Genomic DNA, 23760 nt, shown 5'->3' with positions numbered 1-23760 from the left:
AAGCTTTTGACGCAAGTCTCAATCTTTGAGTTGTATTTTCTCCAAATGAAGTCTCAGTGAAGAGAATTTGTTACGCTTGTGAAGTAGAGTTCAAGTGCAAATGTTGCTATTCAATATGTCAGCTATAGTTCTCTCTGCCCCCTCCCCCATATTTTGCTTTTAAATGGGGGGAGGGGGCTCTATACTTTATGAGTTGGGGGTGTTGGAAAATTCATTTAAATGCCTTAATCGGTATGTTTTTTTTTATAATATTCAAATCATATAGTATATCACTTTATGTTAGATATTATATTACATCTTACCCCGGTAGTTCTATGTATCTTCTTACCATCGCAAAATCCTGCAGAAATTTGGAGAATTTAAACATTTTGTTCAATTTAAATGAAACTGTTGCTCCTGACAACCTGTTTCACCCCAATTTACCAATTGTAGTTATAAAACAAAACTATCAAGTGCATCTCAATGATAGCTCGTCGTGTTTTAACGTTGTCAACATGTTCAACAGTGGTGCACGCAGGATGTTCATCCCTTCATTCTTTGCTGCTGATGTGAACACTGATCGTGCACCCAAAGCCTCAATAAAAGCACAGATGTTTTCCCTAACCAGATTAACTCTTACGCACCAGTATAAAGTGTGAACGTGCACATATTGTCTTTTAACTAGGTCACCTTTACATCTGTTGGTCCTGTTTTTTAAGGCTCATGAATTCCAGCAGAACTGCACCAAAAGTAAAAACACAAGCCATTGTGGAGTTTCCGACCCCACGTGAGTTCAGGAGACTGATTCCAAATACGTCCGTTCTATGCTCGCGTCGTCTGGAAAATTGCTGGCCCTCACTCTGCAGGAGTGAAGTTCAGATGGAACCGGCTGCAGCCACGACTCACTTTTTCCGACGACTTCGGTGGAGCGTGGCAGCTCTCTAGTTCGGCTTCCTGGTCCGTGTTCTGGGGCTTTATTTGCGAGGTAAGACGCGAAAAACGCCAAACACGAGCACGTCTGCGTGTTGGCAACGAGGTGAAGCGTGTTTGCGTGCGTCGCAGGGATCAAAGGGCTGCGCGTAAAGCTTTGCGCTTCCATTCTGACGCAGATGAAGCTGCGCAATGAAACTTCTGTATCTCCCAGCGGAGCTCAGCTTCATCCTCGAGTATTAAAACAAACCGTGTGAAATATTGGAGATTAAAGGGTCTTTATGGAAATATTTTGGGTGGTGATGCTGCCTGAATGTTTATCTCTCTCTCTTGGATTTTAGTTTCAGTTCTGTACCGACAACAAAGGCAATAAATATCGACAGTTGACCAACAAAGTGTACTTAAATGAACAACTTATCACAGAATCTGTCGCTTTAACAGGCGTCTGCAGCATGTGTGTGTTAGCACTGTTGTGCTATTGTTGCCTCTTGAGGAGATTCGCACTAGGATTTCTCCAAATTACAAGCAAGACAAACATCTGAAATGAATCACTGAAGTACAATAAGTAATTACCATCTGGCGAGGTAGAGAAAATACCACTTTGCAAATGTTATCTTGCACAATATTTCTCAATAGTGTGCAGTGGGAGGGGTAGGTTCAGAATATAAAACTTCAAGATAGCGATAAATGTTCCATTTACGCATGTTTTACTTGTGTGTATGTCAGGCTAAAGTTTCCCTTTGCTGCTTTATTTCACTTTCAACATCATGTGAAGGCGACTGCACCATTAACCCCTGACAAAGGTTTGATTATTTTATTGGTTTTGAAGGATGAGGCCTGATTTTGTATGTCTGTGTTTGTTCTTCTCGGTTCTCTTAGTTCAGAGATGTTCTGGGGGGCAGCGAGCTCGGCTGGACTCTGTCTCCACAGTTTCCTGCTGTTGGGAGTCTGTTTTCCAGCGGGGGCTGCAGAGGCTCCTCCTCTTCTTACACCTGAAGATCAGTCCGGGGAATCTGGCCTCGAGGATTTGGAATGGGGCTCTGGCTCATCTTTCCTCCACCTCCTCCACAGCTTCCCAGCTGACAGCCCCTTCAGAACGGAGACCCCGGGAGAACCCGTCAACTGCAGCCAGCAGTTCTGGCTGCCGCCGTCCTCCGACATCTGCTGGGAGGACATAGCCGGGCCCGAGGAGTTCGCCAAGTCCCGTCTCCTCGTGTTGCAGAACAGGGCTGCGCTGCAGGCTGTGTCTGCCTCCAGCGGTGTGGAGGATGGAGCGGTCCCTTATGAACATCAGGCTAGAGAGGAGGTGCAGGGGATCCAGTCGGACCACCAGGGAGCAGTGGAGACAATAGAAACCATGGAGGAGGTTTTTGTGTCTCTGGAGGAGAAGAGGAAACAAGGGAAGGAGGAGGGGCTCCTGACAAGGTGAGAAAACAGAAAACATCAGGAGAAATATTTGGGGATTTTATTTTAAACCCTCCCCCCCCGTTTCATCCTTACTGGAATCCAGTGCCGAGTCTGTATGTTGCTCTTCCAAATAAAACTGCACTTCCTGTAAAACACTGAGTGAGACCTCCCCTAATCAGTTTCAGCCTCAACAGCGGGGTTCCCTTTTTACCTTACAAACTGTTTCCAGTTGTCACAAACTGAGCAGAGGCCGAGGAAATGAGAACGACCCGCTTATGTAACCGGGAGTTCTTGAATCGAGTAGGAGTGGTGGCCAACACCAGGCCAGCTCTGTGAGTAATCCCAGTTTAGGGGAGTCAGAAATCGTCATTTGCTGTGTTGCTTAAACTGTCGTGTTCCATGAAACATCTACAGCACATGTGGGAAAACAACGGCACCTTCTTCCATTGAGCAAAAACAGTTTTAAAAGGGAAGCGCTTTCATCGTGTTGGGCAACTTTATGTAATAATGTTTATTTTATTTATCTTATTCTAGTGTTGTCTTCTTTATGTTGAATGTTGCAGCGTCACACCAAGACAAATTCCTAGCTTGTGTAATACTGTGTATTACATGAACAATAAATCTGATTCAATTCAATTCAAATTCAGATATTAACATGTGATTTATCACCATTTCCAGCATGAAGGAGAACCTCTTCAGCACGCGGAGTGATATGGACAGGAGAGAGCACATGGCGAACATCCTGGAGAACCATTTTACAGTTTTGGAGAACACTTTGGTCAACATGCAGCTTCGGCTCTCCAGGTTGATCCATCAGTGAAAATGAGATGTTCACTTGAGGACCGTATTTATACAGTAACAGGCAGATGCTCAGGAAAGTGTTACTGTGGATTCTGACAACAAGGCACCCAAAAACAGAACGCTAAAAACAAGCTGTAGGATGTTTCTGCTTCACAATTCAGTGATAGTATCATTAAAAGTCTGCATTGAAACTTGAGCAAGTCGCTCAGCATTTTCATGTCTCTTCATTTTAACTTAAAGTGCAACATCAGTCACTCATTTTAATGATTAAAAATAAAGCGGCGACTGCAATAAAAGCTATACGACACCTTAATCCCACTTATTAAGCTTTTATTGGACCAGTTCTTTGGGTTTTTGCAATCAAAACGGGGAAAAAATAGATGTTTTGTTGTTTTTTTTTAAAAACTTTGAGACCACATTTATATATATTTTTAAGTTCATCAACAATAATAGTAACAGTAGTTGACACTACCAGAGTTAAGAAATATGTTCTTCAGTCTTCTAAAAAAGAAAAAAAAAAGTTCATTTAGCACGTTAATTAACAGCTTCAGTATTCTTTTGGACATACAGACGAAAGTCAAGCAGGTGTCATACCTGTTGTTCAAGTGTATCACGCTTACAAAATATTCTGTTACTACAGGTCGATTCATCTTTAGAAAAATTTAAGGCCTTTGCAAAAAGGATTTGAGTCAAATATTCTAAACCCTGAAGTCTTCACATGAATTCACATCCCACATGTCACTGGGATATTCAGACTCCGTCCAATATATATAAAGGGGTCGAGTATGTCCACGTGTCTCAGCCAACACTCCTTTTTCTTTGTAGAAGGATGTGTGCATAGTTGACAATGTCCACTCAGATGGAGGCCTCTGTCCTCCTAAACGTCAGCGTCCTCTTCTTGCATTTGCTCCAAAGTTTTGAGGTAATCGCGAGCCAAAATCTTCTTAGGTAGGATGTCTGTAAGGCAAGACAAACTTTAGAGTTTGGCCACTCATGAATTGCTGAGAAACTTGGTGTTACTGGATGACAGTAGGCAGCAGATCTCCAATGACAATTTTAAATAAAGGACTCAGTTCACCTTCTTTTGATGGACTTGACCTACTTTAAAATGCAACCATGCGGGATTGCTTTATGAAGAAAGCACGTTTGCATTGTGCAAGTAAAATGTCTTTTGAGTATGAAAAATTAGTCTCCACGACATAAACATTAGGTCCTTGTTAACGTGAAGTTTGCCGATCTGAAATAGAAAGCTCATGTCTCCATCTACAGACCTGATAGTCCAGGTAGAACCTCACCTGTGAGGAAGTGGAAGGTCTCCGTTTTCTCCGCCGTGTGAGCCAGATCGCTGTATGAAAGAGAGTTGCTTTCTTTTCCGGAGCCGTGGTTGAATGAGGCCAGGGCAAGATGCTGAACAAACAACTCCTTCAACAAAACAGCACCCACGCACGGGAGAAAAATCGCAGTCAGTGAAGCTACGGACGACGATGCAGCCATGTTTAGGTCGAGCTAATCTCTGTTAGCAGCAATGATGAGCAGGTGCTCAGATTAAACTGATGCTTACTGTTGCCTTGGTGGTGAGAAAAAGAGCGTCCTGGTTGATGCTCGACACGTCCGGGGAGCTCTTCATGATCAGCCTTACCCTGGAAATCGGCAGCGAGATGGTTTTCTTGTTAGCAGACGTTGGGTCATCTTTTTCGGGAGTGTTGCCGGACATCTTCGAGCCAGCACGGCGCGAGACGGAACTTCAAGTTGTTTTGAAGTGTGACGCGGTTCTTCTTCGCTCCCTCATTGGAGTCTGTTCATACTGCTGATGTGTTTTATCGCCACCTAGCGGCGTGGAGTCACCGCCGCGTCCTGCAGGCCAGAGAGGAGCACTGGTGTTGTCCTTCTCCAGCCCAATGGTGGCGCTCAACTCAGCTGTTGCACCTTTCAAACCACCGAAGAGGAAGCAAAAGAAACATTAACGATAACAATGGCGTTATTTAGCTGCTAATATAAATGCTATGTTGGTCCTGTGGTTGGTCATTTCTCACAGTTAATTTCCCACTTGTCACAGAAGTCTATTTTCTGTTCACTTGTTTGCGCCGTTAATGCTTCGCTGTTGACCCGGTTAGAAGGAGCTGAACAATCTTTTTTTTAAATCAACGTACAGATTAATGTAGGTGCTGTGGTTCTCTGGGTCGCATCCCGGTTGTTAACGATGCCGCTGGGTTTGAAACCATGCTGTGCAGTCTGCAAGACGAACTCCTCGCCGATGTGGAAGAAAGGGAACCAAGGGGAAATCCTCTGCAACAGCTGCACAGGAAAGAACAGCAGTGGTGGACCTTCAGGACCACTCATTTCTTCAAGCATTCCCCCCAGCAATGGCGGGGGAAAGCAGGTCGGCTCATACAATTTAGTCAGAGGTTTTTCCCCCCTTTTTTTAAACATTGGTTTCATGCATTCCTCATGTTCATAAAGAAAAATAACTGACATCACTGCATAGGATTCTGGGAGGCACGTTGATTTGATCGTTTTCTGTTGTTTCCCTTCAGTCCAAGCAGGAGATCCACAGAAGGTCTGCACGACTCCGAAGCACCAAATATAAAGCTCCCGCCTCTGAGAAGAAGGTGTCAACAAAAGGAAAGGGAAGAAGGCACATATTCAAACTCAAAAATGTAAGCCGGAAGGATTTGACTGCTCACTACATCTGGTGAACACTGGATTCATGAGGGGGGGTTTGTTTTGTTTTTGCAGCCAATCAAAGCACCGGAATCGGTCGCAACGATCATCACATCAGAATCAGTATTTTATAAGGTAGAAACACTTTTCTCCTCTTGCTTTTGTACAATGCCAAAAATGCTCCTGTTGTCATTCTGCACCAGATACGTCTCTGATCATTTGTCAGAATGTCATCAGTTGCCTTTATCTTTAACGTAAGTGACGATGTGACATGCGAGAATGGAGAGTTGTCGCCGTGATGTCTGCATTCAAACCCACAGGGTGTGTACTACCAGACTGGAGATGTGATTAAGGTAACGGATGAGGAGGACGGGAAGCCTTACTATGCCCAGATTCGAGGCTTCATGCAAGACCAGTACTGTGAAAAGAGTGCAGCGCTGACGTGGTTGATCCCCACTCAGTCCAGCCCAAAAGACCAGTTTGATCCTGGGACGTACATCGTCGGTGAGCAATGGGAAATCACTTTTTTAGCGTCTGGGTTTGGCAAGTTGATGAGTTGTTGTTTTTTTTCCATAGGGCCAGAGGAGGATCTACCCAGAAAGCTGGAGTACCTGGAATTTGTGTGCCACGCCCCTTCAGAATATTTTAAGTCACGGAGCTCCCCGTTCCCGACCATCCCAATCCGACCAGAAAAAGGTTACATCTGGACACACATTGGTTCCACACCAGCCTTCACTGTCAAAGAGTCGGTCAGTGGCAGCAGTTAACCGCACAGGAAATAGGTTTTTGTATGTTTATGTATTAAAATGCAACCAGCCAATACTTCAGTTATGAAGTTGTTAAGGAATTTTGTAAAAAAAAAAAAAGGAAAGTGTGTAACTATTTCATAATTAATTCTTAATAAACACAAAGCTTCTTCTACTTTATTATTTTGCCTGTGGTTTTTTTTTTCTAACTGCAGACTCCTTAGAAACGTTATAGATATCTTTTAAGGTTCTACATATTATTAAACTGACACTATTTATATATCTCAAATGGCAAAAAACAAAATAAAAAATTGTATTTAGTCCAGTTTTCTACTTGCAGCAAATCTAAATTGTTAACTATGAGGATAATGGATGTGGAAAAAACCTTCAGCCATTGTGAAGTTTCTTGTCTGCATCATTAATTTCCATCTCTACATGTGTAGTTACTTATTACACCAGTTTAAGAACATTTAGCGTCATGTTTGTGTTTCCTAACCTCTTAATTTCACTTTTGAATCACAATTCTTATAGTTGGTGCCACCATGTGGTAAATTAGAGGTACTGCAACCCCTTGCTAAACTAGCTGGCTAAATAAACAAAAAGCAGAAATTAAAATTATGATAACCCAATTTCACAATTTATTATTGACACAATATATGCATATGATAAAATAGGTGCGCATATACTGATTTCCTTGTTTTTCAAGTTTTTGGTGAAATGTTGAGTTCAAATTCTGACCAGTATTTGTTTGCAAAAATGAGTGAAGTTACAGCTGGGAAGCAGTCTGAAGCTTTTACTAGTACTTTAACTGGAGGAAATGACTTGAATAATCAATAATTGAATTTTGTTTTAATTTTGCAGGTCAAGCAACGATTGACTAAAGAAATAACGTCATCGCTTGTTTAGTCCACTAGGGGGCAGCGTTGAGTTTTCCTTTTTTCTGGGCGAGGTCAGAAAAGGTCAAAGCCTTTGGCAGCAGCAAAAGCTTTCAAAACTGCATATTTTATTTTATTACCTCCACCAAGGAGGTTATGTTACAGCCAGCATTGGGGTTTTTTTCTCTATCTTGCAAAATGACTCAGAAAGTTATGAACTGATGTAATGATTTTTCAAGGAAATGTTGATAACGCTCCAAGGGAGGAAGAGCTGATCAGATTTGGTGATGTTCTGGATTCCAGTCAGACTTGATCTTGGTGTTGATCATAAAGCAGCCTACGATGTTATGTAAGGATATTTGCAGTTGCAAAAAACCTAATAAACTTCAACTGATCACAGCATATTGCACACACACATCATACAGAGACAAAAGCGTTGATGCAATGTCACTGGGCCCACACAGTTACCTCATCTACAACTGGTTTGTGCTGAATAGTGTGCACGTCAGCCCTGGTGTAAATGCAAATAAAGCCTGTAGCGTCAGGGAGTGTAAGGACGTCGTGTGAGAGGGACCTGTTTGCAGTCTGTAATTAAATGGACAATGACGTGTCTGCATGGGGATTCTCTAGGTCGCTCTAGTTCTCTGACACAGTTCAATGCACATTAGCTTGATTGGAGATTCTATAGTGTCTGTAGGTGAGAGAAGGTGTGCACCTTACACCTGGACCGAGGTGACTGAGGTTGTTTGATGATTGCATCCAGCACCAGGATGTATGAAGGGTAACATTTGGAAAATGAACGGGGACACATTATTATCTGGTTAATTACAATGCAATAATGATATCTGGCCAGTTATGAATTAAAATTTCTGCTGAAGCAGTTACAAGAATAAAAATTATCTGAGAGTCTTGAGCTCTGCTGAGACCAGAGAAATAAATTCAAAATATAAATAAAATGTATAGAACATTGTATTAATGTGTAATTTAATAACAATCGGGGATGGTTGCTTTTTAACTAAAATGTCTTTTTTGAGTTCATAATTGTTCAGACAGTTGGACATGCAGGTATGTTACAGTAGGCAGTGTTGCTCATGAAAAGGAAATGGGACCGTCCCACTGCCACCAGTAGGCAACATGATCTGCAGCTACAGGATTCAGTCCACCGGAGGGAGTCCTGGGGATGGAGAGGAGGAGGAGGAGGTGGAGGAAGAGGAGGAGGAAGAGGAGGTGTGTGTCACAGTCATGCCAGCAAGCCGATTATCGAAGGCAACTGAGTCCTCTCTGATAATTTGCATCCATCCTGTCAGGGTCACCGAGGCGGACTCAACACGTCCGGGGCTGAAGTTATTTTTATTTGTTTTGTTTCTTTTCTTTTTTTAACGTGCACTTTCCATCCCTTTTTAATGGATGCTGCAACTTCTGCATTTTTAAGTGGATTAATATTGTGATCGCTCCAATCATTGCGTGTCTGTGCATTCTGTTTGGACCTTTGTTATGAGGTAAAGAATACCCTAAACACTGTTCTGCTACTGTATCGTTGGGGTTTTATACGTTAAACAACACTTTTTTTTTTTTTACAGCCTTTAAAAAGTTGTTTTTTAAATGAAGTCAATGCCACAACAATGCATGTGGAAATGGAAGCTGCAGTAAACAACAAAGGGAAGTGAAGCTCTGCATCACACAGACCACGAAGCTCGATTAGACTTTGTTCACTGGGAACGCTTTAGAAATGACCAGCCCGTGTCAGAGCGCCGAGGGGCGCAGAGGCATCAACGAGAGCCCGGTGCACAAACCCGAGACTCCCAGGTACCGAAGCTGGAGCAGCTTCCGCTTCTCCAGGTGGAGGAGCAGCTCCCAGAGGTCGACCCCGCCCGCAACGCCGTCCCCAAAGACCGACAAGAGGGGCGATGTGACGAAGACGCTCTTCTCCCTGGTCAAGACTCACAACGACGACTACACGGCCGACCCCGATGGCCTGCTCGAGGGCGACGTGGCACACGAAGAGGGTAACAACGGCGCCCACCAGGACCATTCCAGCTACTTCCACTGGCACTTTGGGTCCATGCTGCAACCAGGCGTCAACAAATTCTCCCTGCGCATGTTTGGGAGCCATAAAGGCGTCGCTGCTGAGCAGGAGAGGGTGAAGAGCTTCGGGGTGTGGATCATACACCCCTACAGCGACTTCAGGTAACGAGGACCGCGGCTCATCTTCAGGCCCCTTCGGTTCCCCTTCAGTTTCTCTGTGTTATGAGTGAGAACGGATGTAAACGTATGCCAGCGTCTCCAAATCATCCGTGAAACGCTCCAGTTGTGGCAAAGCTCGGTCTCCTTTTCCAAGGACAGGCTGCACAGTCGCTGATGTCACGGCCCCACACACGATAAGACGATGAAGGGATCCGACTAATGATACAATATATAGGACAAGATCCTCTGGATTAACCATGACACCGATGAAAGCCTTCCTATGTTGAAGACTGTGCTTGTAGGTGATCCCGTGCGTTACCAAAAAACAGCAATCATTTTTTTGACCTTTGTCCTCCTTTTTGGAGAAATTAGCAGAAAAGAGAAGCTCTTTTTGTGGTTTTTCTGAAAGCATGCCGGGCGGATGCCCAAGCAGCAATCCATCTGTGTGGTCGTTCATAACAGTTTCAAAGTTAAACAGTTTTCAAACATCAGGCAGATGCCAAACAGAGGATAAAACCCCGCCGAGGGATTATTGACCATAAGAATCCCCATAATTCCAATCTTCCTCTATTATGCAATAATATACAGACAGCTGAGGGGAGGATTACAGAAGGCTTGTTCTCCTTATTGCCGTATGTTCCAACTTCCACTTATCATGGATGAGTTGCGTCTCTCTTTATCTCTCTCTCTCTCTCTATACAGTATATATATATATATATATATATAAAAGAGTTCACTGACACGTCAATTCAAAAGCCCAAGATCTATGAAAATCTTTAATCCAAATGCCCGAAGCCTGATTGAACATGTTTTCAAACCTCCTTCACCTCTACCATCCACAGGTGTCTCAAATCTTTTTCACCCAGTGGAATTAATCCCAAGTTTCATTGAGGCACACGTTTCCAAGAGCGCACGTCACACCGTCGTCCTGGGTCGGCCGGGTTATTAACAGCAAATAATCACTAATCTGCTGCATTTGAGACAAGCTGATTAGTGGTGGTGTGGACGCAGAGGACATGCAGAGATGGAGGGACAACTGTGAATGAGGTCAGAGAACTTGGAAAGAGGAAGTTCCTGTAATTCTCACTGGGGTCTTGTTACCGCCCCAGTAACCAAAACTAGTCTGGGTCATGTTCTGCACAGCGGTAAAGAAGGACTAGTAGAGCAGGAGAGAGCAAGTGATTGACGTTCGGTGGAAACAATTGGAAACTCAAACCATGTAGCTTTGGTGTACGTAACAGGACACTGGACACTCGGGGCGGCGGAGGATTTGAATGAAATGAAACCAAGTGTAACGATTAGATCAGCCCAGCTGTCAGGCCTTCACCATCACAGCAGCGCCGGACGGAGTCCCACATTTTAGTGGTCATAACCATTTATTGTAATCATTTATTTGTAAGGACATTGAGCTAAAGGAGGTAAACGCCATACATTTTTAATACCAGGGTTTCCTCCTCTGACGAGAGGGTCAGTTTGCTATTATGTGAGGCCACTTGACCTTGATAGGTTGCGGTTCAATTTCTCTAAGGGAGACGTATCGGGATGTGACCCCCTCACACGAACTGTTCTCTTCTCTTCACTTGTTCTGGAGCTAAAATGAGACTTAAAGTGACCCAAAAAAGGTGACAGAGATGCAAAACTGCTAACGACTGTGCGTGACCATAAAATATGCCACCATCATTTCCAGAATCGTTATGCAGAGGAATAATGTTTAGGTAAAAAGATAAAACGAGTATTTATTTACATCTTATGTTATCGTACATTAATATATTCATGGAAATTAACTAAAAGTTTCTCAAACCCATTACTCCCAAAAAAAGCACTTTTACATTTTTTTAAGAAACAAACAATCCTTTAAAACACAAAAAATGCAATAACCATAATATGTTTGAATATTAATATCTGGTTGAATAAAAGGTCCAACTCCTTGTGTCTAGATTCTACTGGGACATCGTGATGCTGGTGTTAATGATGAGCAACCTGGTCATTTTACCATGGGGGATCACCTTCTTCGAGGACCAGAACACTCTGCCCTGGATCACCTTTAACGTCCTGTCCGACACTCTCTTCCTCATGGACTTGGTCTTGAATTTCCGAACGGGCATCCCCGGAGAGGACAGTCACATCATCCTGGACCCCAAAGAGATCCGCATGCATTACCTCCGCACATGGTTCCTGGTGGACTTTGTCTCCTCCATCCCTGTTGACTACATCTTTCTCATTGTTGATCTGGAGTCTCGACTCGATTCCACTGACCTGTACCGCACCACCCGCGCCCTCCGCATCGTCCGTTTCACCAAGATCCTCAGTCTGCTGCGTCTTCTTAGACTCTCTCGCCTCATTCGTTACATCCACCAGTGGGAAGAGGTAAAAAAAAGCCATAAAAACCAAGGCGTTCAGCCATCCTACAAATGCTTCATCTACAAAAACGCTGTTATTTCTGTTATCAGATCTTCCACATGACCTATGACCTGGCCAGTGCCGTGGTGCGCATAGTCAACTTGATTGGAATGATGCTGCTCTTGTGCCACTGGGATGGCTGCCTAACTTTCATGGTGCCTATGCTGCAAGACTTCCCCCCCGACTGCTGGGTGTCCAAAAACAATATGGTGGTGAGCAAATGTTCCCGTACGCGCTCGACTAAGCCGGTCCTTAACTGAGGGGGATCTATGTGTACCTTGTGTTTTTCGCACTGTCTGCAGAATTCTACCTGGCACATTCAATACTCCTACTCCTTGTTCATGGCCATGAGCCATATGCTGTGTATAGGATATGGTGCTCACCCACCAGAAGGCATAAGTGACGTCTGGTTGACCATGGTCAGTATGGTTGTTGGGGCCACCTGCTACGCCATGTTCCTGGGTCATGCTGCTAACTTGGTACAATCCTTGGATGCATCACACCGCCAGTATCAAGAGAAGGTACCGTATAATCATCCCTCCACTGGCTTTAAATCAGTTTCCCTGTTGTCGGCTTCTGTTGATTCAGGTGGATACTGAGGCCATTCTGACATTTATGCTTTGGATTTAAGCTCACTGTACTTGATTCATGCTAAATCAGACACTCTGCCCAGTGCAGAGGGAATATTTGTGTTTTCTAATGGATTCTGTGGCTGTACTCTGAATCTGTGCAGGGATTTTCACAAGATAAAGCAGCACAGATGAGAGACAAATGGAAGCACCTTTGTTCTGTTAATTAATGCCCATTTTAAATGAGTCTGTAATCCACTTACCGGTACAAATCTGTTAAATGGGTAATGCTTAATTATCGTGGGTGGAAAACATCAGCACATGCTACAAAATGTGACATTTGACATCAACAGTGTGGAACGTCCGCTGTGGCGTCCAGAGTAACAACAGTAATGTGTTTCCAGTATAAGCAAGTGGAGCAGTACATGTCTTTCCATAAACTGCCAGCCGATGTCCGACAGAGGATCCACGACTATTATGAGCAACGATTCCAAGGCAAGATGTTCGATGAGGACAGCATCCTGGGGGAGCTCAGCGATCCACTCAAGGAGGTTTGTTATTTATTAAACCTTTCCCACCCCCAACTGCACATCTCTTAAAACCTCTGTAGACTTTTTGATTTCATTTTCACTCATTTTAATAGTTTCACTACCCTAAAATGTCAATCAGCGTATCAAATGATCAGGCAGTGAGGATAGTTGTTACCCTACTTTATCCATTAACCTGTTATTTCCTGTCTGACTGACTATCATCTATAAATGTCATCACAAAAAAATACAATAAATGTAATGATTGCTTACTTTATTTTCATCTTTGCTTGCTCTGCTCTGCAGGAGATCGTCAGCTATAACTGCCGTGGACTCGTGGCCAACATGCCGCTATTTGCAAACACTGACCCTCATTTTGTGACAGTGATCCTGACGAAGCTGCGCTTTGAAGTCTTTCAGCCCGGAGACTTGATCATACGTGAAGGAACGCTGGGCCGGAAAATGTACTTCATTCAACATGGCGCCGTCACCGTCATCCCACGTGGCACCAAGGAGATTACCCTCAATGATGGAGCATATTTTGGAGGTAAATATGAGTTGTTCTTGAATATCACAATCTAAACCAGTGTCATGAAAGCATAACATGGTACGATACAGTTCATCTTATCCTACTGATGCAAAGACACAAAACACTCGTAAATTAAAAGACTATAAAAATCAAGTTAAGAGTTTAAAATAAAAGCAGTGCACTGTTGCTCAAGTTAAAGTGAACCCTTCTTACTCGGCTCAGAGATCTGCCTGCTCACCCAAGGGAGACGCACGGCCACCGTGAGGGCTGACACCTACTGCCGCTTGTACTCCCTGAGTGTGGACAATTTCAACGAGGTGCTGGAGGAGCATCCTCTGATGAGGAGGGCGTTCGAGAGTGTGGCTGTGGACCGACTGGGACGGATTTCTCGCAGATCCAGTGCTCAGCCGGCACCAACTGACTGACGCAACAAAACAAAAGAGGCTCCAGAAGAAAGAGCTGGACACTTTTGTCCCTTTTGGTCAAGGGGCTAAACATGACTCTCAATTTAAACCTTTCTGCTTGTTTTTGCACATGAATATTGGAGGATACAGGATTATTTATTATCTACTTCACTCACAATGAGCTACACACGGTGAATATTTTTGGGGTAAACATTTTCTTCTAATAATATAGAACAATGTAAGTAGTATAAATACAATGTGTGCGTACTGTAACTATGATAATGTTTTGAATGATTCAGGCTGGATGGGCACAGGAACACCAGGGCAATATGTCGTAAACATACATGTATGTATATCGCTGACTTAAATCATCCCCCCTAAGGATTTATACGAATGTTTTCTCGGGATAAGCCGCTGTGATGTAATAACTGTCCGGATTGATTGTACAATGCTAAATTACAGTGTAAGCAGCTGTGTTCAGAAAATGACAGACTAAAGATGTATTCTATGCTCCATCCCAGCAGTTTAAATTCCAGTGTTTTTCTACTTTTCTACCTTTGTCCAGGAAAATTACGGATTATTCTGGGAAATCTAATCCATTCCTTTCATTCACTGAACCAATATAATATATATATATATATATATATATATATTATATATATATATATATATATAGAGAGAGAGAGAGAGAGAGAGAGAGAGAGAGAGAGAGAGAGAGAGAGAAACAAAATTGTCCATTTTATGTCTCTCTAATAACTTGCTTTGCCATCTTTATTACATTTTAACTCACATGCATTTTCTGCTTCTTAATTTAATACATTTATCAAAATGAAGTACAGTTATAGTATCATTTAACATTTTTCGAATACATTTATTGTAGAGACCTGGTTCCTGGTTAGTAACAGTGTTGCAGTTTAAAAGAGTGTATGCACTATCTAGTCATGTAGATGTGACCGTTTTTCCCCTATACGTATTATGGATGAAGGCTCCTCTTAATAATGTCACGTGATGTACTGTAAATATTAATATTTTTATCCTTTGAAATATTAAATAATGCATTTTTTTTATAAAACTTTGTTTTGGTAGAGATGGTTTTGTCTTGAGTGCTTTTGAGTCTAAACAAAATTTGATGTTGTGAATAATGGCAAGTTTATTTTAAAATAATAACTAGTTAATTAGAATAAACTGGACGACTTAAGTCGTTCTACCAAATGACTTTTAATAAATGCCTATTCGTAGTATGAAGCATTTTTACGTAAAATGACGGTCTTTGCACGAATGGGAACATTTAAATTCAGTTCTGCGGGTGCGGACAGGTTTGTAGGTAACACCACCCACTTCCTTTTCATAAGTCATTAGCTCGGGACACCGAGGAGGTAAGGAGGAAGGCAATATATTTTGCAACCTATTTTAACGTAGTCTTCTGCTTAACTGATTTTAATGTAACTGTAAATAGTTTGGACACGAATAAACTATTTAATATGTCGTTTTGGCTGCTGGTCGTGGACTCGCTGTCTTCATCACTCACCACAAGGTTAACCGTTAGCTATATTCGCTTATTCTGGGCTTAGTTGTATGAGCATGAAGGTCAGTCTCCATAGTTTTATTGTACGTATCAAAGAATCTACGAATTGTTCATAACGATCACTATTTTACCGAGCATTAACTGAAATCTGACAATTGGCTCGCTGCAAATACTAGCATGGCTAGCACCAGAGTTCACTTTCATAAGCTAGCTCTCATAACAATTGACGTCACAACATCACATAACATTACAAAAACCAGGTCCGATTACGGAGGAGAATAAGAACCAGGTTTTCGCGTGGTTAAACTTAATTATTTTGTGCTTTAAAAGTGAACTTTGCTTAAAGTTAAGTTAAATTCAACGGCATGTTTTGTTGATTGGGGACTCGAAGTGTTACCCAAGAATTTATTTGGGAGTGATCAGCAGTAAGAAGCAGTTTACAAATAGTGTATAAATGGAAACCCAAGATTATAATAACTTAAATTATAATTAAAAAAAGCAGTATAACCAGTCAGAACTTGGTGGAAATCATTGTGTACTTGCAGTGAATAATTTGGGTTTTTAACTTTGGTTAATTGGGTATGTAAACAAAATGATGAGCAAAATGAATGACACATAGTATGAACTTGAATGAACCTATTTATGTGCACACCATTAACTTCAAATGATGTTTTGTCTAAGCAGCAGAAAGGATGCTGTCCCTTAGTCGAGCTGTGGTAGCTGGAGTGACCCGTGTTCCAGCTGCTGTTAGCCAAGCTGGAGTTAGCGCTATCACCCGGTTCAACAGCACAGCACAGGTACCTGGCTTATAACTCCTTAATAAAATGTAGATAGTTGCCGGAATTCAAATTTCTTTATGTCATATTCTCCCAGAGTACTCCCAAGAAAACAACATTTGGACCTCTGGCCGATGAGGACAGGATTTTCACAAACCTTTATGGCCGCCATGACTGGAGGTACTATCCCTGATGTGGTTTTAAGCGCCATATTACCGGAAACTCTTCTTTATAATACATTTCTGAAAAAAATCGTTACTTGTGCTATATGTTTTAAGGCTAAAGGGGGCATTGAGGCGTGGCGACTGGTACAAAACTAAGGAGATCCTGTTGAAGGGAGTCGACTGGATCCTCAATGAGATCAAAGTTTCTGGTCTGCGAGGAAGAGGTGGAGCTGGTTTCCAACAGGCATGAAGTGGAGCTTTATGAACAAGCCCAGTGATGGCAGGTCATTGACAAGATTTATCTTTCTGACTGGATAGTTCTGATGTTACTCAGTTGCATATAATCTACTATATCAACAAAAATCCGTGACACACTGCACATGAGACATCATACTTTTAATAGACGAGCTATTCGCACCAATTTGCTATGAGTAAAAGTAGTGGAAGGAAAAAAAATTAAATTTATCCACCTTTTTCTTCCTTGATTTAGGCCAAAGTATCTGGTGGTGAATGCTGATGAGGGAGAACCAGGCACTTGTAAGGACAGGGAGATAATGAGGAATGACCCACATAAGCTGGTGGAGGGCTGCCTGATTGCTGGCAGGGCCATGGGCGCACGTGCTGCTTACATCTACATCAGAGGAGAGTTTTACAATGAGTCCTCCAATCTGCAGGTAATATCGCAAACAGCAACGGGTCTTTTCAAAGAAATGCTTCGGTTACAACAAACTCTTCACAGGGTTTAACAAAATTGTTTAAAAGTCAAAAACTATGGCACATAGTTGCATTTGAAGAGTTTGACACCTGCAGTGTCCATTATAGACATTGTGCTCCTCAAATTATTACGTTCAGTTTGTTCAGGTTCATCTATAACATGTGTAATTGTATTTTTAATGCCCAAACTTTTTATTATATGAGCTTAGGTGGCCATCAACGAAGCCTATGCTGCTGGACTCATTGGGAAGAACGCCTGTGGCTCTGGTTATGATTTTGACGTGTTTGTAATGCGTGGAGCTGGAGCTTACATCTGTGGGGAAGAGACTGCCCTCATCGAGTCCCTGGAGGGAAAGCAGGGGAAGCCTAGACTAAAGCCTCCTTTTCCCGCCGATGTTGGTGAGAAAACGCCACAATTGATGCGTTTTTGAGTCTTGGTAATATCCAACTCACCTCTGTCCTTTACCTCAAAGGTGTGTTCGGCTGTCCTACAACTGTTGCCAACGTGGAAACTGTGTCGGTGGCCCCTACCATCTGTCGCCGTGGTGGCTCCTGGTTTGTGGGCTTTGGCAGAGAAAGGAACTCTGGTACAAAGCTCTTCAACATCTCCGGCCACGTCAACCACCCCTGCACTGTAGAGGAGGAGATGTCCGTCCCTCTGAAGGACCTCATAGAGAGACATGCGGGTTAGTGTTTAGTTGTCTTTAGTTACAGTTATTTAGTTATTTCTATATTTTGATGCAGGCCTTCCTGCTGTGATTATACAGTTGTAATAGTGTCTCCTTCAACATTACAGTGGATGTTTATTACACTACTTGGTTTCCATGGTGATCCTGGAACCTGTGAAGAGAAAACTGTTTCTGGAAAATGAATATTCATTTTCAGGTTTAGCCTTTCAGAATTTCAAAGAGTTTTTTTTGTAGTTTTTAACACCTGTAAATTCTGTTGTATCATTTGGACCAAAGGTTTTTAGTATTTGACTCCTTAGAATTAATCACTTCTCGTGGGATCAAAACATTGTGTCTCATTAAGGTTAATTGGTCTTTTATCATGAACTTTTGTAATGGAAATACCTTGTTCTCTAGAACCAAGAAAATTAGTAAAAAAAAATCAATCAAAATTATCATATATTTGTCCTAAAACAGCAATATTAATTTGAAAACCAAACTGTCTTGTAGGTGGAGTGCGAGGAGGCTGGGATAACCTGCTAGCAGTCATCCCTGGTGGCTCCTCAACGCCCCTCATTCCCAAGAACGTGTGTGAAGAAGTGTTGATGGACTTTGACGGCCTCATCCAGGCTCAGACTGGCCTGGGTACGGCTGCGCTCATCGTCATGGACAAATCTGTGAGTTTCTCCCTTTTTTTAGTATATATAATCCATCCAAACACTCATGAAAGGGTTTGCTAAAGGGGCTGGATCCTTTGTGTACAGACGGACATTATCAGGGCTATTGCTCGCCTGATTGAGTTCTACAAACACGAGAGCTGTGGCCAGTGCACCCCCTGCAGGGAGGGTAGGTGTTTCACCAATGTGGTCTTTTCTAAGCAGGGATTTATTTTCCTGAGTGTAATGGTGCGCGTCGACGGACCGTCTGTTCTGTTTCTGTAGGAGTGGACTGGATGAATAAGATGATGTGGCGCTTTGTGAAAGGCGACGCCCGGCCTACGGAGATCGACATGATTTGGGAGCTCAGCAAGCAAATTGAGGGACATACAATCTGTGCCCTGGGGGACGGTGCCGCTTGGCCAGTGCAGGTAAACCTGTATCCTGTTACAATCATTGCACTTTCAGCCTGAAGTGACATACAGTGCAAACGTAGCCACACTGGGCTTTAACAGATGAATGTTACTGATGCTATCTGCATCCTCTGGAATGTTTTGTGGAGATGTACCGAAAGCAGCATTAAATCTTGTGAAAGGTAATGTTTGTTTTCTCTTGTATTGTCAGGGCTTAATAAGGCACTTCAGACCTGTGATGGAAAGTCGAATTTCTGAATACCAGCAACGGCAGCAGGCCAGAGCTTAAATGCTACTTCCACACCGGCCCATGTCCCTGTGCTTATGTCCCACACACAAATATTTAAAGTGACAATGTGCCCTCTTGTCTTCTCAAGTTTTACTTTGAAGTGTCTGCCTTCGCTGAATAAAGTCCTATGAACCTGAAACCAAATCTGTTTTATTCAAATGCTTTTTTTGTACTAAAAGAGCATGTTGCAGGATATATTGGGTTTTGTTTTGTTTTTTCCATCCACACTCCAGCCCAGCTGGTGGTGCTAGTGCACCAGCAGCTGTTTTACCACCTGTCACTCAATAACAGAAGAAGGTCATTGGAGACGTCTGTCAGAGCGGGCGAGTTACCCAGAGTGTGTTTCACTACTTTTGGATTTCATAAATTCATCGTGGACATGGTGAATGATTGTGTTTGTGGAGGTTGCGCAATTCCCGTCTGTCAGGGCCCCGAGTCCAGGGTGCTATGCTCGGTGCCTGGGTGCGTTTGGTGCAGGTAACCAGACGGGACTTCACTCCGGCGTCTGCTGCGCACTACACGGTTGTGTGTGTCGTTTGGACACAGGAGTATCGTCCCGGCGAAATGATCCAGTTTATCACAGGGGGCTGAAGCCAGAACCAGGTGCGACTGACACCTGGTGCGGCGCCTGCGGTGCACAGCTCCATCCTGACCTCTGTCCACAGAGCACTTTTAAACGCCTGCACGTAAACTCAACCGTCTAAGTCTTGTTTTGTTAATATCGGACAACTACCACTTCAGTCAACACAATGTTTTAAGTTCTGAGAAGCACCGTCAGATGGTTTCGAGGCAGCGCAGAATATGAGACAAGCTCAGTATTTCCTGTTATTGGTAAATGTTATTAAAGGCAACAAAAAAGCGACGTAAGTCTAGTTTTCTTTAGTTTAGTTTTCGATACCATATACACTGTTTCGGTCAGTGACTGAAGGCGCTCCGGGTCTAATTGAGATCGCCGAACCGAAGCATTGTGCGGTTGTACCGCTAGATGGGGCCGCAGAATTACAGAGACGCACTGTAACGTAAGAGACAATATCGGCCTACGTGTGGATTTATTTATTCATTACTAAATAAGTGTAGTACGGATTATTTTTAACTTCCCGTGCTCATACCCGAATCAGACATTTATATAATGTCACCTATGGGTCCGTTAAGCCACTTGTGTATTCTCGCGAGATCTCCAACGGAGTATGTCATGGACCACGTGACGTTAGCTGAATAATCAGCAGCTTCCTTCCGATGGTTGACGGTAAGAAATGGACGCCTCCTTGAATTGTTTACAAAGATTTGCAAGTCTGAATTAATACATGTTTAATACATTGGTCGCTTTAAAGGACCCGTTGCTAAGTAAACTGGATTCAAGGCAACACGTCCAAATAAAGTATTTTTGCTCCAGCTCTGCAGGGTAGCTAATGACGATTCGCCCATTCTCTGTCACAACAGCAAACAGTTTTCTGTGCTGCCTTATTTTGTTACTGTGGGATAAAATGACCACTTGGTCATGCAGCCATGCTGCTAGTAATGCGTGCTATATCCCATTAACACATCTTTGTTGGAACTACCTCTCGTTCTTTTTCTATACTTAGGATAACCTAGCATGTGTCACTGCAGTCACCTCTCATTATTCAGCCCAACATGTTACCATTTTTCGTAGGTTTGTCACTGCGCATACGATAGCACTGTATTACAGCTCAATTTTCCTTAGTGCCTCAATGAAAGCATCAGCATGGACACTATGAAGATAGAGCAAGTCATTGTGGGAAACGATGTGAGCTCAGCCTCAGTGGAGATAAAATCAGAGCCTGTGGTCGTTCCTCTGCAGCCCAGTAAGTTGGAATCACTTGTATCTCATACATGTTATACAATCATTTGTCTGTTAAAGTAGAAACAGACAAGCATATTTCCCCTCCTTTGATGTGGTTACTAAACATCTAGAGCTTCTGTCATTGTGTGCAGGTCAGGATGAGAGTCTGCAGTGTTTTCAGTGCTTGATCACCTTCTCTGACTCCAAAGTTAAGGAAAGACACATAAAGAAGTTTCATGAGGACCAATACAAACAACACTTAAAGCAGGTAGAGAAAATAACAAAGCAATTGTTTTAAACCCAGTGGGGTATATTCAGTGATTGGGAACACCTCTTTTTGATGATATTTAGGCTACCTTAGCATGTGTCACTGCAGTCACCTTTCACTATTCCGTTAGCATTTGCCATGGATTTTCATTGCACTTACAACAGCACTATATTACAACTTAATTTGCCTTAGTGTCTCAATGAGAGCATCAGCATGGACACAGTGAAAATAGAACCGGTCACTGTTGGAAACGAGGTCAGTTCAACCTCAGTGGAGATAAAACCAGAGCCTGTGGTCATCCCTCTGCAGCCCAGTAAGTTATAATATGTTTTGTTTCCCATTCACCTTATATGATAAGTGGTCTGCTAAAGTAGAAAGAGACAAACAGAAATTTCCCTCCTTCTCTGTGGTAACTACACATTGTCTACAGGTCAGGATGAGAGTCTACAGTGTTTTCAGTGCTTGATCACCTTCTCCAACTCCAAAGTTAAAGAAAGACACATAAAGAAATTTCATGGGGACCAATACAAGCAACACCTGCAGCAGGTACACTAAATGATTGCTTAAAGAAACTGTAAATTCCAGTGCAAATTTCATTATATCTTAATAAGCTCTAAATAGTCTGTATGTCTTGTTTTCTAATTTTTTTAATATATGTTTTCTATTGTATAGAAGAATACACTGTTCACTTGCTACAGGTGTGACAAGTGTTTCTTCACTTCTGGGGAGCTCAGTCAGCATCAGGCAACCCACAGCAGGGAGGAGAAGCCATTTTGCTGTGGCTATTGCCGCAAAGAATTTTGTACCTTCAGTGAGGTAAGGCGACAAAAGACATCATCTTGTTATTTAGGCTTGGAAATTTTACAATTTTAGTTGCTTCTTAACTTTAATAAATGCTAAATGCCTTGCAGCTGAACAAACACAGGAGAGAAGAATGCACAGAGTGTATGGAACGACGGTGTCCTTGTAAGGACTGTGGTGCCTTGTTCCCTAATTCTGAGCGACTACTCAACCATCGTATTGCCATGCATCCAGAGTGCCTGGTAGTGGTCAGAGACATGAATGCCTACCAATGCTCCAAATGTAGTCAGTGTTTCCAGACAGAAGACGAGCTTGTGAACCACCAGGAAGAATCAGCTTGTAATGTTAACCATGATGTTAAACTTCAGGGCAAAAAACGTGGCCATAATTCCAAAAATGATGCTCATGTGGAGGTTGTTGCTGACAAGAAAATCAAAGAAGAAGCCGAGGATTGGAAAGCCTACAGTGACTCAACTGCAATAGAGGGATGTCCCTCTAGTGAGCACAAAATAGAACTGAAGATTCCATGTTCGGAAACTGGTTGTGATTTTGTGTTTCCATCGGTTGAAGCCCTGCGGGCCCACAAGAAAAAGATCCACGGGCGTGCTCACAAGACTCACGCATGCACAGAATGTGATCAGAGGTACACCCGACTGGAGCAGCTCAGTGCACATATGGCTAGCATTCACCAGTCAGGATACACCTGCAACACCTGTGGGAAGTGCTTTGCTCAAGAAAGCCTCCTAAAAACTCACCAAAAGACCCACAGGAAAAAAGAGGAAGTAGCTGAACAAAGATAATATATAAAGACTGTAATGTCATCAATTAATGGGTTTTTAAATATGGTATTCTCTGTAAATAGGTATGTGTAAATGTCAAGTAAAGGTATACAATGCCATAGAAGTGCAGAGGTTGTTTCTGCAATGGTTTTTACATTTTACTTTAAGTGCTCATTTGTAATCTTACACTTCTCGATTAGACTGTGCAGATCAGTACAGTCTAATTCAGAAGTGTAATCTTACACTTCTCAACTCTCACATCCTCTACTGATCTGCACAAAATTGATTCATGTCCACTTTAAGAACACGTCAAGGCCATTTCTATTGTCCTGTTGCTTTTGCCGCACTGTACATATTTTATATAAATGTTATCCCTATAGCTGAAGCTCTTGTAGAAATATGTGCTTTTTGTTATTTTTGGAGAACAATAATGATGAAATTGAAAGAGTGTACTAAACACCAAATCTGAACTCCAATAAGATGGAAGTCTTTTTAGAGATGATGTATTGGTTGTAGTGTAGTGTGTGATTTCATAATGTAGGGTCTTAGATTTATTAAAAAAATATATATATAGCTGTTGAATTTAAAAAAAAATTGCTAATCTTATGTTGGCTGTAATTTGTATGACCCTAAATGTGGAACAAAAGGTGGTTTGGTCTCCAAAAATAGGCAGAAGTGCAACTGGTTATGAGTTGAAAACTGTTACCATGTTGATACATTTGTGTGGTTATTAAGCGGAAGCTTGATTTTGAGATTTTAATCATTATCAAGTAGTTGCCGGATGCATTTCATTATGTTAAATTAAGCAGCATTAAAACTAAAATGAACAGCAAAAATTTCAACTACCTTGTGTACATAAAGGACATTAAACAGTTTAATGCTGCAATAAGACTC

The 23760-nt window shown here is 42.4% G+C and overlaps 6 protein-coding genes across 12 annotated transcripts in view; 5 read left to right on the top strand and 1 right to left on the bottom strand.

The window, feature by feature from the left end:
* si:ch211-57n23.1 (uncharacterized) overlaps nucleotides 1-3320 on the top strand; it is a 3611-nt gene extending 291 nt beyond the window's left edge. Inside the window, exons 1-3 of one of the 3 annotated variants that reach the window (XM_057021364.1) lie at nucleotides 668-964; nucleotides 1789-2334; nucleotides 2995-3320. In XM_057021364.1, the coding sequence (XP_056877344.1) occupies nucleotides 1796-2334; nucleotides 2995-3136 (681 nt within the window). In that variant the 5' untranslated portion in view covers nucleotides 668-964; nucleotides 1789-1795 and the 3' untranslated portion in view covers nucleotides 3137-3320. Of the gene's footprint in view, nucleotides 1-667; nucleotides 965-1622; nucleotides 1713-1788; nucleotides 2335-2994 lie in introns of those variants that run through there. The other 2 variants (XM_057021366.1, XM_057021363.1) reach the window with 2 other exon arrangements.
* A 110-nt stretch (nucleotides 3321-3430) lies between these two features.
* Nucleotides 3431-4932, bottom strand: chrac1 (chromatin accessibility complex subunit 1). Its single transcript, XM_057021385.1, has 3 exons — nucleotides 4679-4932; nucleotides 4413-4539; nucleotides 3431-4074 (listed from the first exon to the last, which is right to left on the bottom strand). The coding sequence occupies exons 1-3, from the start codon at nucleotides 4829-4831 to the stop codon at nucleotides 3995-3997; spliced, it is 360 nt and encodes a 119-aa protein (XP_056877365.1). The 5' UTR covers nucleotides 4832-4932; the 3' UTR covers nucleotides 3431-3994.
* A 116-nt stretch (nucleotides 4933-5048) lies between these two features.
* gatad1 (GATA zinc finger domain containing 1) lies at nucleotides 5049-7801 on the top strand. The gene is made up of 6 exons (XM_057021362.1): nucleotides 5049-5497; nucleotides 5652-5774; nucleotides 5854-5913; nucleotides 6099-6282; nucleotides 6355-6527; nucleotides 7386-7801. Exons 1-6 carry the CDS (start codon nucleotides 5318-5320, stop codon nucleotides 7428-7430), a joined length of 765 nt encoding a protein of 254 aa, XP_056877342.1. The 5' UTR covers nucleotides 5049-5317; the 3' UTR covers nucleotides 7431-7801.
* A 146-nt stretch (nucleotides 7802-7947) lies between these two features.
* On the top strand, nucleotides 7948-14607 carry hcn3 (hyperpolarization activated cyclic nucleotide-gated potassium channel 3). Of its 2 annotated transcripts, XM_057021281.1 has the most exons (8): nucleotides 7948-8898; nucleotides 8980-9586; nucleotides 11521-11950; nucleotides 12034-12195; nucleotides 12286-12504; nucleotides 12957-13103; nucleotides 13386-13626; nucleotides 13831-14607. In XM_057021281.1, the coding sequence occupies exons 2-8, from the start codon at nucleotides 9129-9131 to the stop codon at nucleotides 14031-14033; spliced, it is 1860 nt and encodes a 619-aa protein (XP_056877261.1). In that variant the 5' UTR covers nucleotides 7948-8898; nucleotides 8980-9128; the 3' UTR covers nucleotides 14034-14607. The 2 variants fall into 2 exon arrangements, with proteins under 2 accessions (XP_056877261.1, XP_056877262.1); XM_057021282.1 differs by having other exon boundaries at nucleotides 7948-9586.
* A 752-nt stretch (nucleotides 14608-15359) lies between these two features.
* Nucleotides 15360-19361, top strand: ndufv1 (NADH:ubiquinone oxidoreductase core subunit V1). The gene is given in 12 exon segments (XM_057021303.1): nucleotides 15360-15388; nucleotides 16219-16334; nucleotides 16411-16493; nucleotides 16592-16707; nucleotides 16710-16761; nucleotides 16968-17151; nucleotides 17401-17590; nucleotides 17665-17877; nucleotides 18370-18536; nucleotides 18624-18705; nucleotides 18801-18946; nucleotides 19140-19361. Coding segments are annotated over 11 exon segments (1416 nt in total). The 5' UTR covers nucleotides 15360-15388; nucleotides 16219-16229; the 3' UTR covers nucleotides 19218-19361.
* Nucleotides 19362-19504: 143 nt separating this feature from the next.
* Nucleotides 19505-23755, top strand: LOC130518590 (gastrula zinc finger protein XlCGF66.1-like). Of its 4 annotated transcripts, XM_057021317.1 has the most exons (7): nucleotides 19505-20463; nucleotides 20920-21040; nucleotides 21171-21286; nucleotides 21479-21599; nucleotides 21717-21832; nucleotides 21959-22102; nucleotides 22198-23755. In XM_057021317.1, the coding sequence occupies exons 2-7, from the start codon at nucleotides 20941-20943 to the stop codon at nucleotides 22885-22887; spliced, it is 1287 nt and encodes a 428-aa protein (XP_056877297.1). In that variant the 5' UTR covers nucleotides 19505-20463; nucleotides 20920-20940; the 3' UTR covers nucleotides 22888-23755. The 4 variants fall into 4 exon arrangements, with proteins under 4 accessions (XP_056877297.1, XP_056877299.1, XP_056877298.1 ...); XM_057021318.1 differs by lacking the exon at nucleotides 19505-20463 and having other exon boundaries at nucleotides 20470-21040; XM_057021319.1 differs by lacking the exons at nucleotides 21171-21286; nucleotides 21479-21599.
* Nucleotides 23756-23760: the final 5 nt, after the last annotated feature.

This window comes from Takifugu flavidus, chromosome 21, assembly GCF_003711565.1.
Source record: "Takifugu flavidus isolate HTHZ2018 chromosome 21, ASM371156v2, whole genome shotgun sequence".
Lineage (NCBI taxonomy): Eukaryota > Metazoa > Chordata > Actinopteri > Tetraodontiformes > Tetraodontidae > Takifugu > Takifugu flavidus.
This window is presented reverse-complemented; position numbering and strand designations above follow the sequence as displayed.

What these genes read in the sequence shown, in the direction of transcription:
- chrac1 (XM_057021385.1), bottom strand. Translation starts at nt 4,831, where the DNA reads ATGTCCGGCAACACTCCCGAAAAAGATGACCCAACGTCTGCTAACAAG. An exon ending in TTCTCACCACCAAGGCAACA is followed by an intron (nt 4,540 to 4,678) that starts GTAAGCATCAGT and finishes GTTTTGTTGAAG; the next exon opens with GAGTTGTTTGTTCAGCATCT. An exon ending in GACCTTCCACTTCCTCACAG is followed by an intron (nt 4,075 to 4,412) that starts GTGAGGTTCTAC and finishes CTTGCCTTACAG; the next exon opens with ACATCCTACCTAAGAAGATT.
- gatad1 (XM_057021362.1), top strand. Translation starts at nt 5,318, where the DNA reads ATGCCGCTGGGTTTGAAACCATGCTGTGCAGTCTGCAAGACGAACTCC. An exon ending in GCAATGGCGGGGGAAAGCAG is followed by an intron (nt 5,498 to 5,651) that starts GTCGGCTCATAC and finishes GTTTCCCTTCAG; the next exon opens with TCCAAGCAGGAGATCCACAG. An exon ending in ACATATTCAAACTCAAAAAT is followed by an intron (nt 5,775 to 5,853) that starts GTAAGCCGGAAG and finishes TTGTTTTTGCAG; the next exon opens with CCAATCAAAGCACCGGAATC.
- hcn3 (XM_057021281.1), top strand. Translation starts at nt 9,129, where the DNA reads ATGACCAGCCCGTGTCAGAGCGCCGAGGGGCGCAGAGGCATCAACGAG. An exon ending in ACCGCCAGTATCAAGAGAAG is followed by an intron (nt 12,505 to 12,956) that starts GTACCGTATAAT and finishes ATGTGTTTCCAG; the next exon opens with TATAAGCAAGTGGAGCAGTA. An exon ending in TCAGCGATCCACTCAAGGAG is followed by an intron (nt 13,104 to 13,385) that starts GTTTGTTATTTA and finishes TCTGCTCTGCAG; the next exon opens with GAGATCGTCAGCTATAACTG.
- LOC130518590 (XM_057021317.1), top strand. Translation starts at nt 20,941, where the DNA reads ATGGACACTATGAAGATAGAGCAAGTCATTGTGGGAAACGATGTGAGC. An exon ending in ACAAACAACACTTAAAGCAG is followed by an intron (nt 21,287 to 21,478) that starts GTAGAGAAAATA and finishes AATTTGCCTTAG; the next exon opens with TGTCTCAATGAGAGCATCAG. An exon ending in AATTTTGTACCTTCAGTGAG is followed by an intron (nt 22,103 to 22,197) that starts GTAAGGCGACAA and finishes AATGCCTTGCAG; the next exon opens with CTGAACAAACACAGGAGAGA.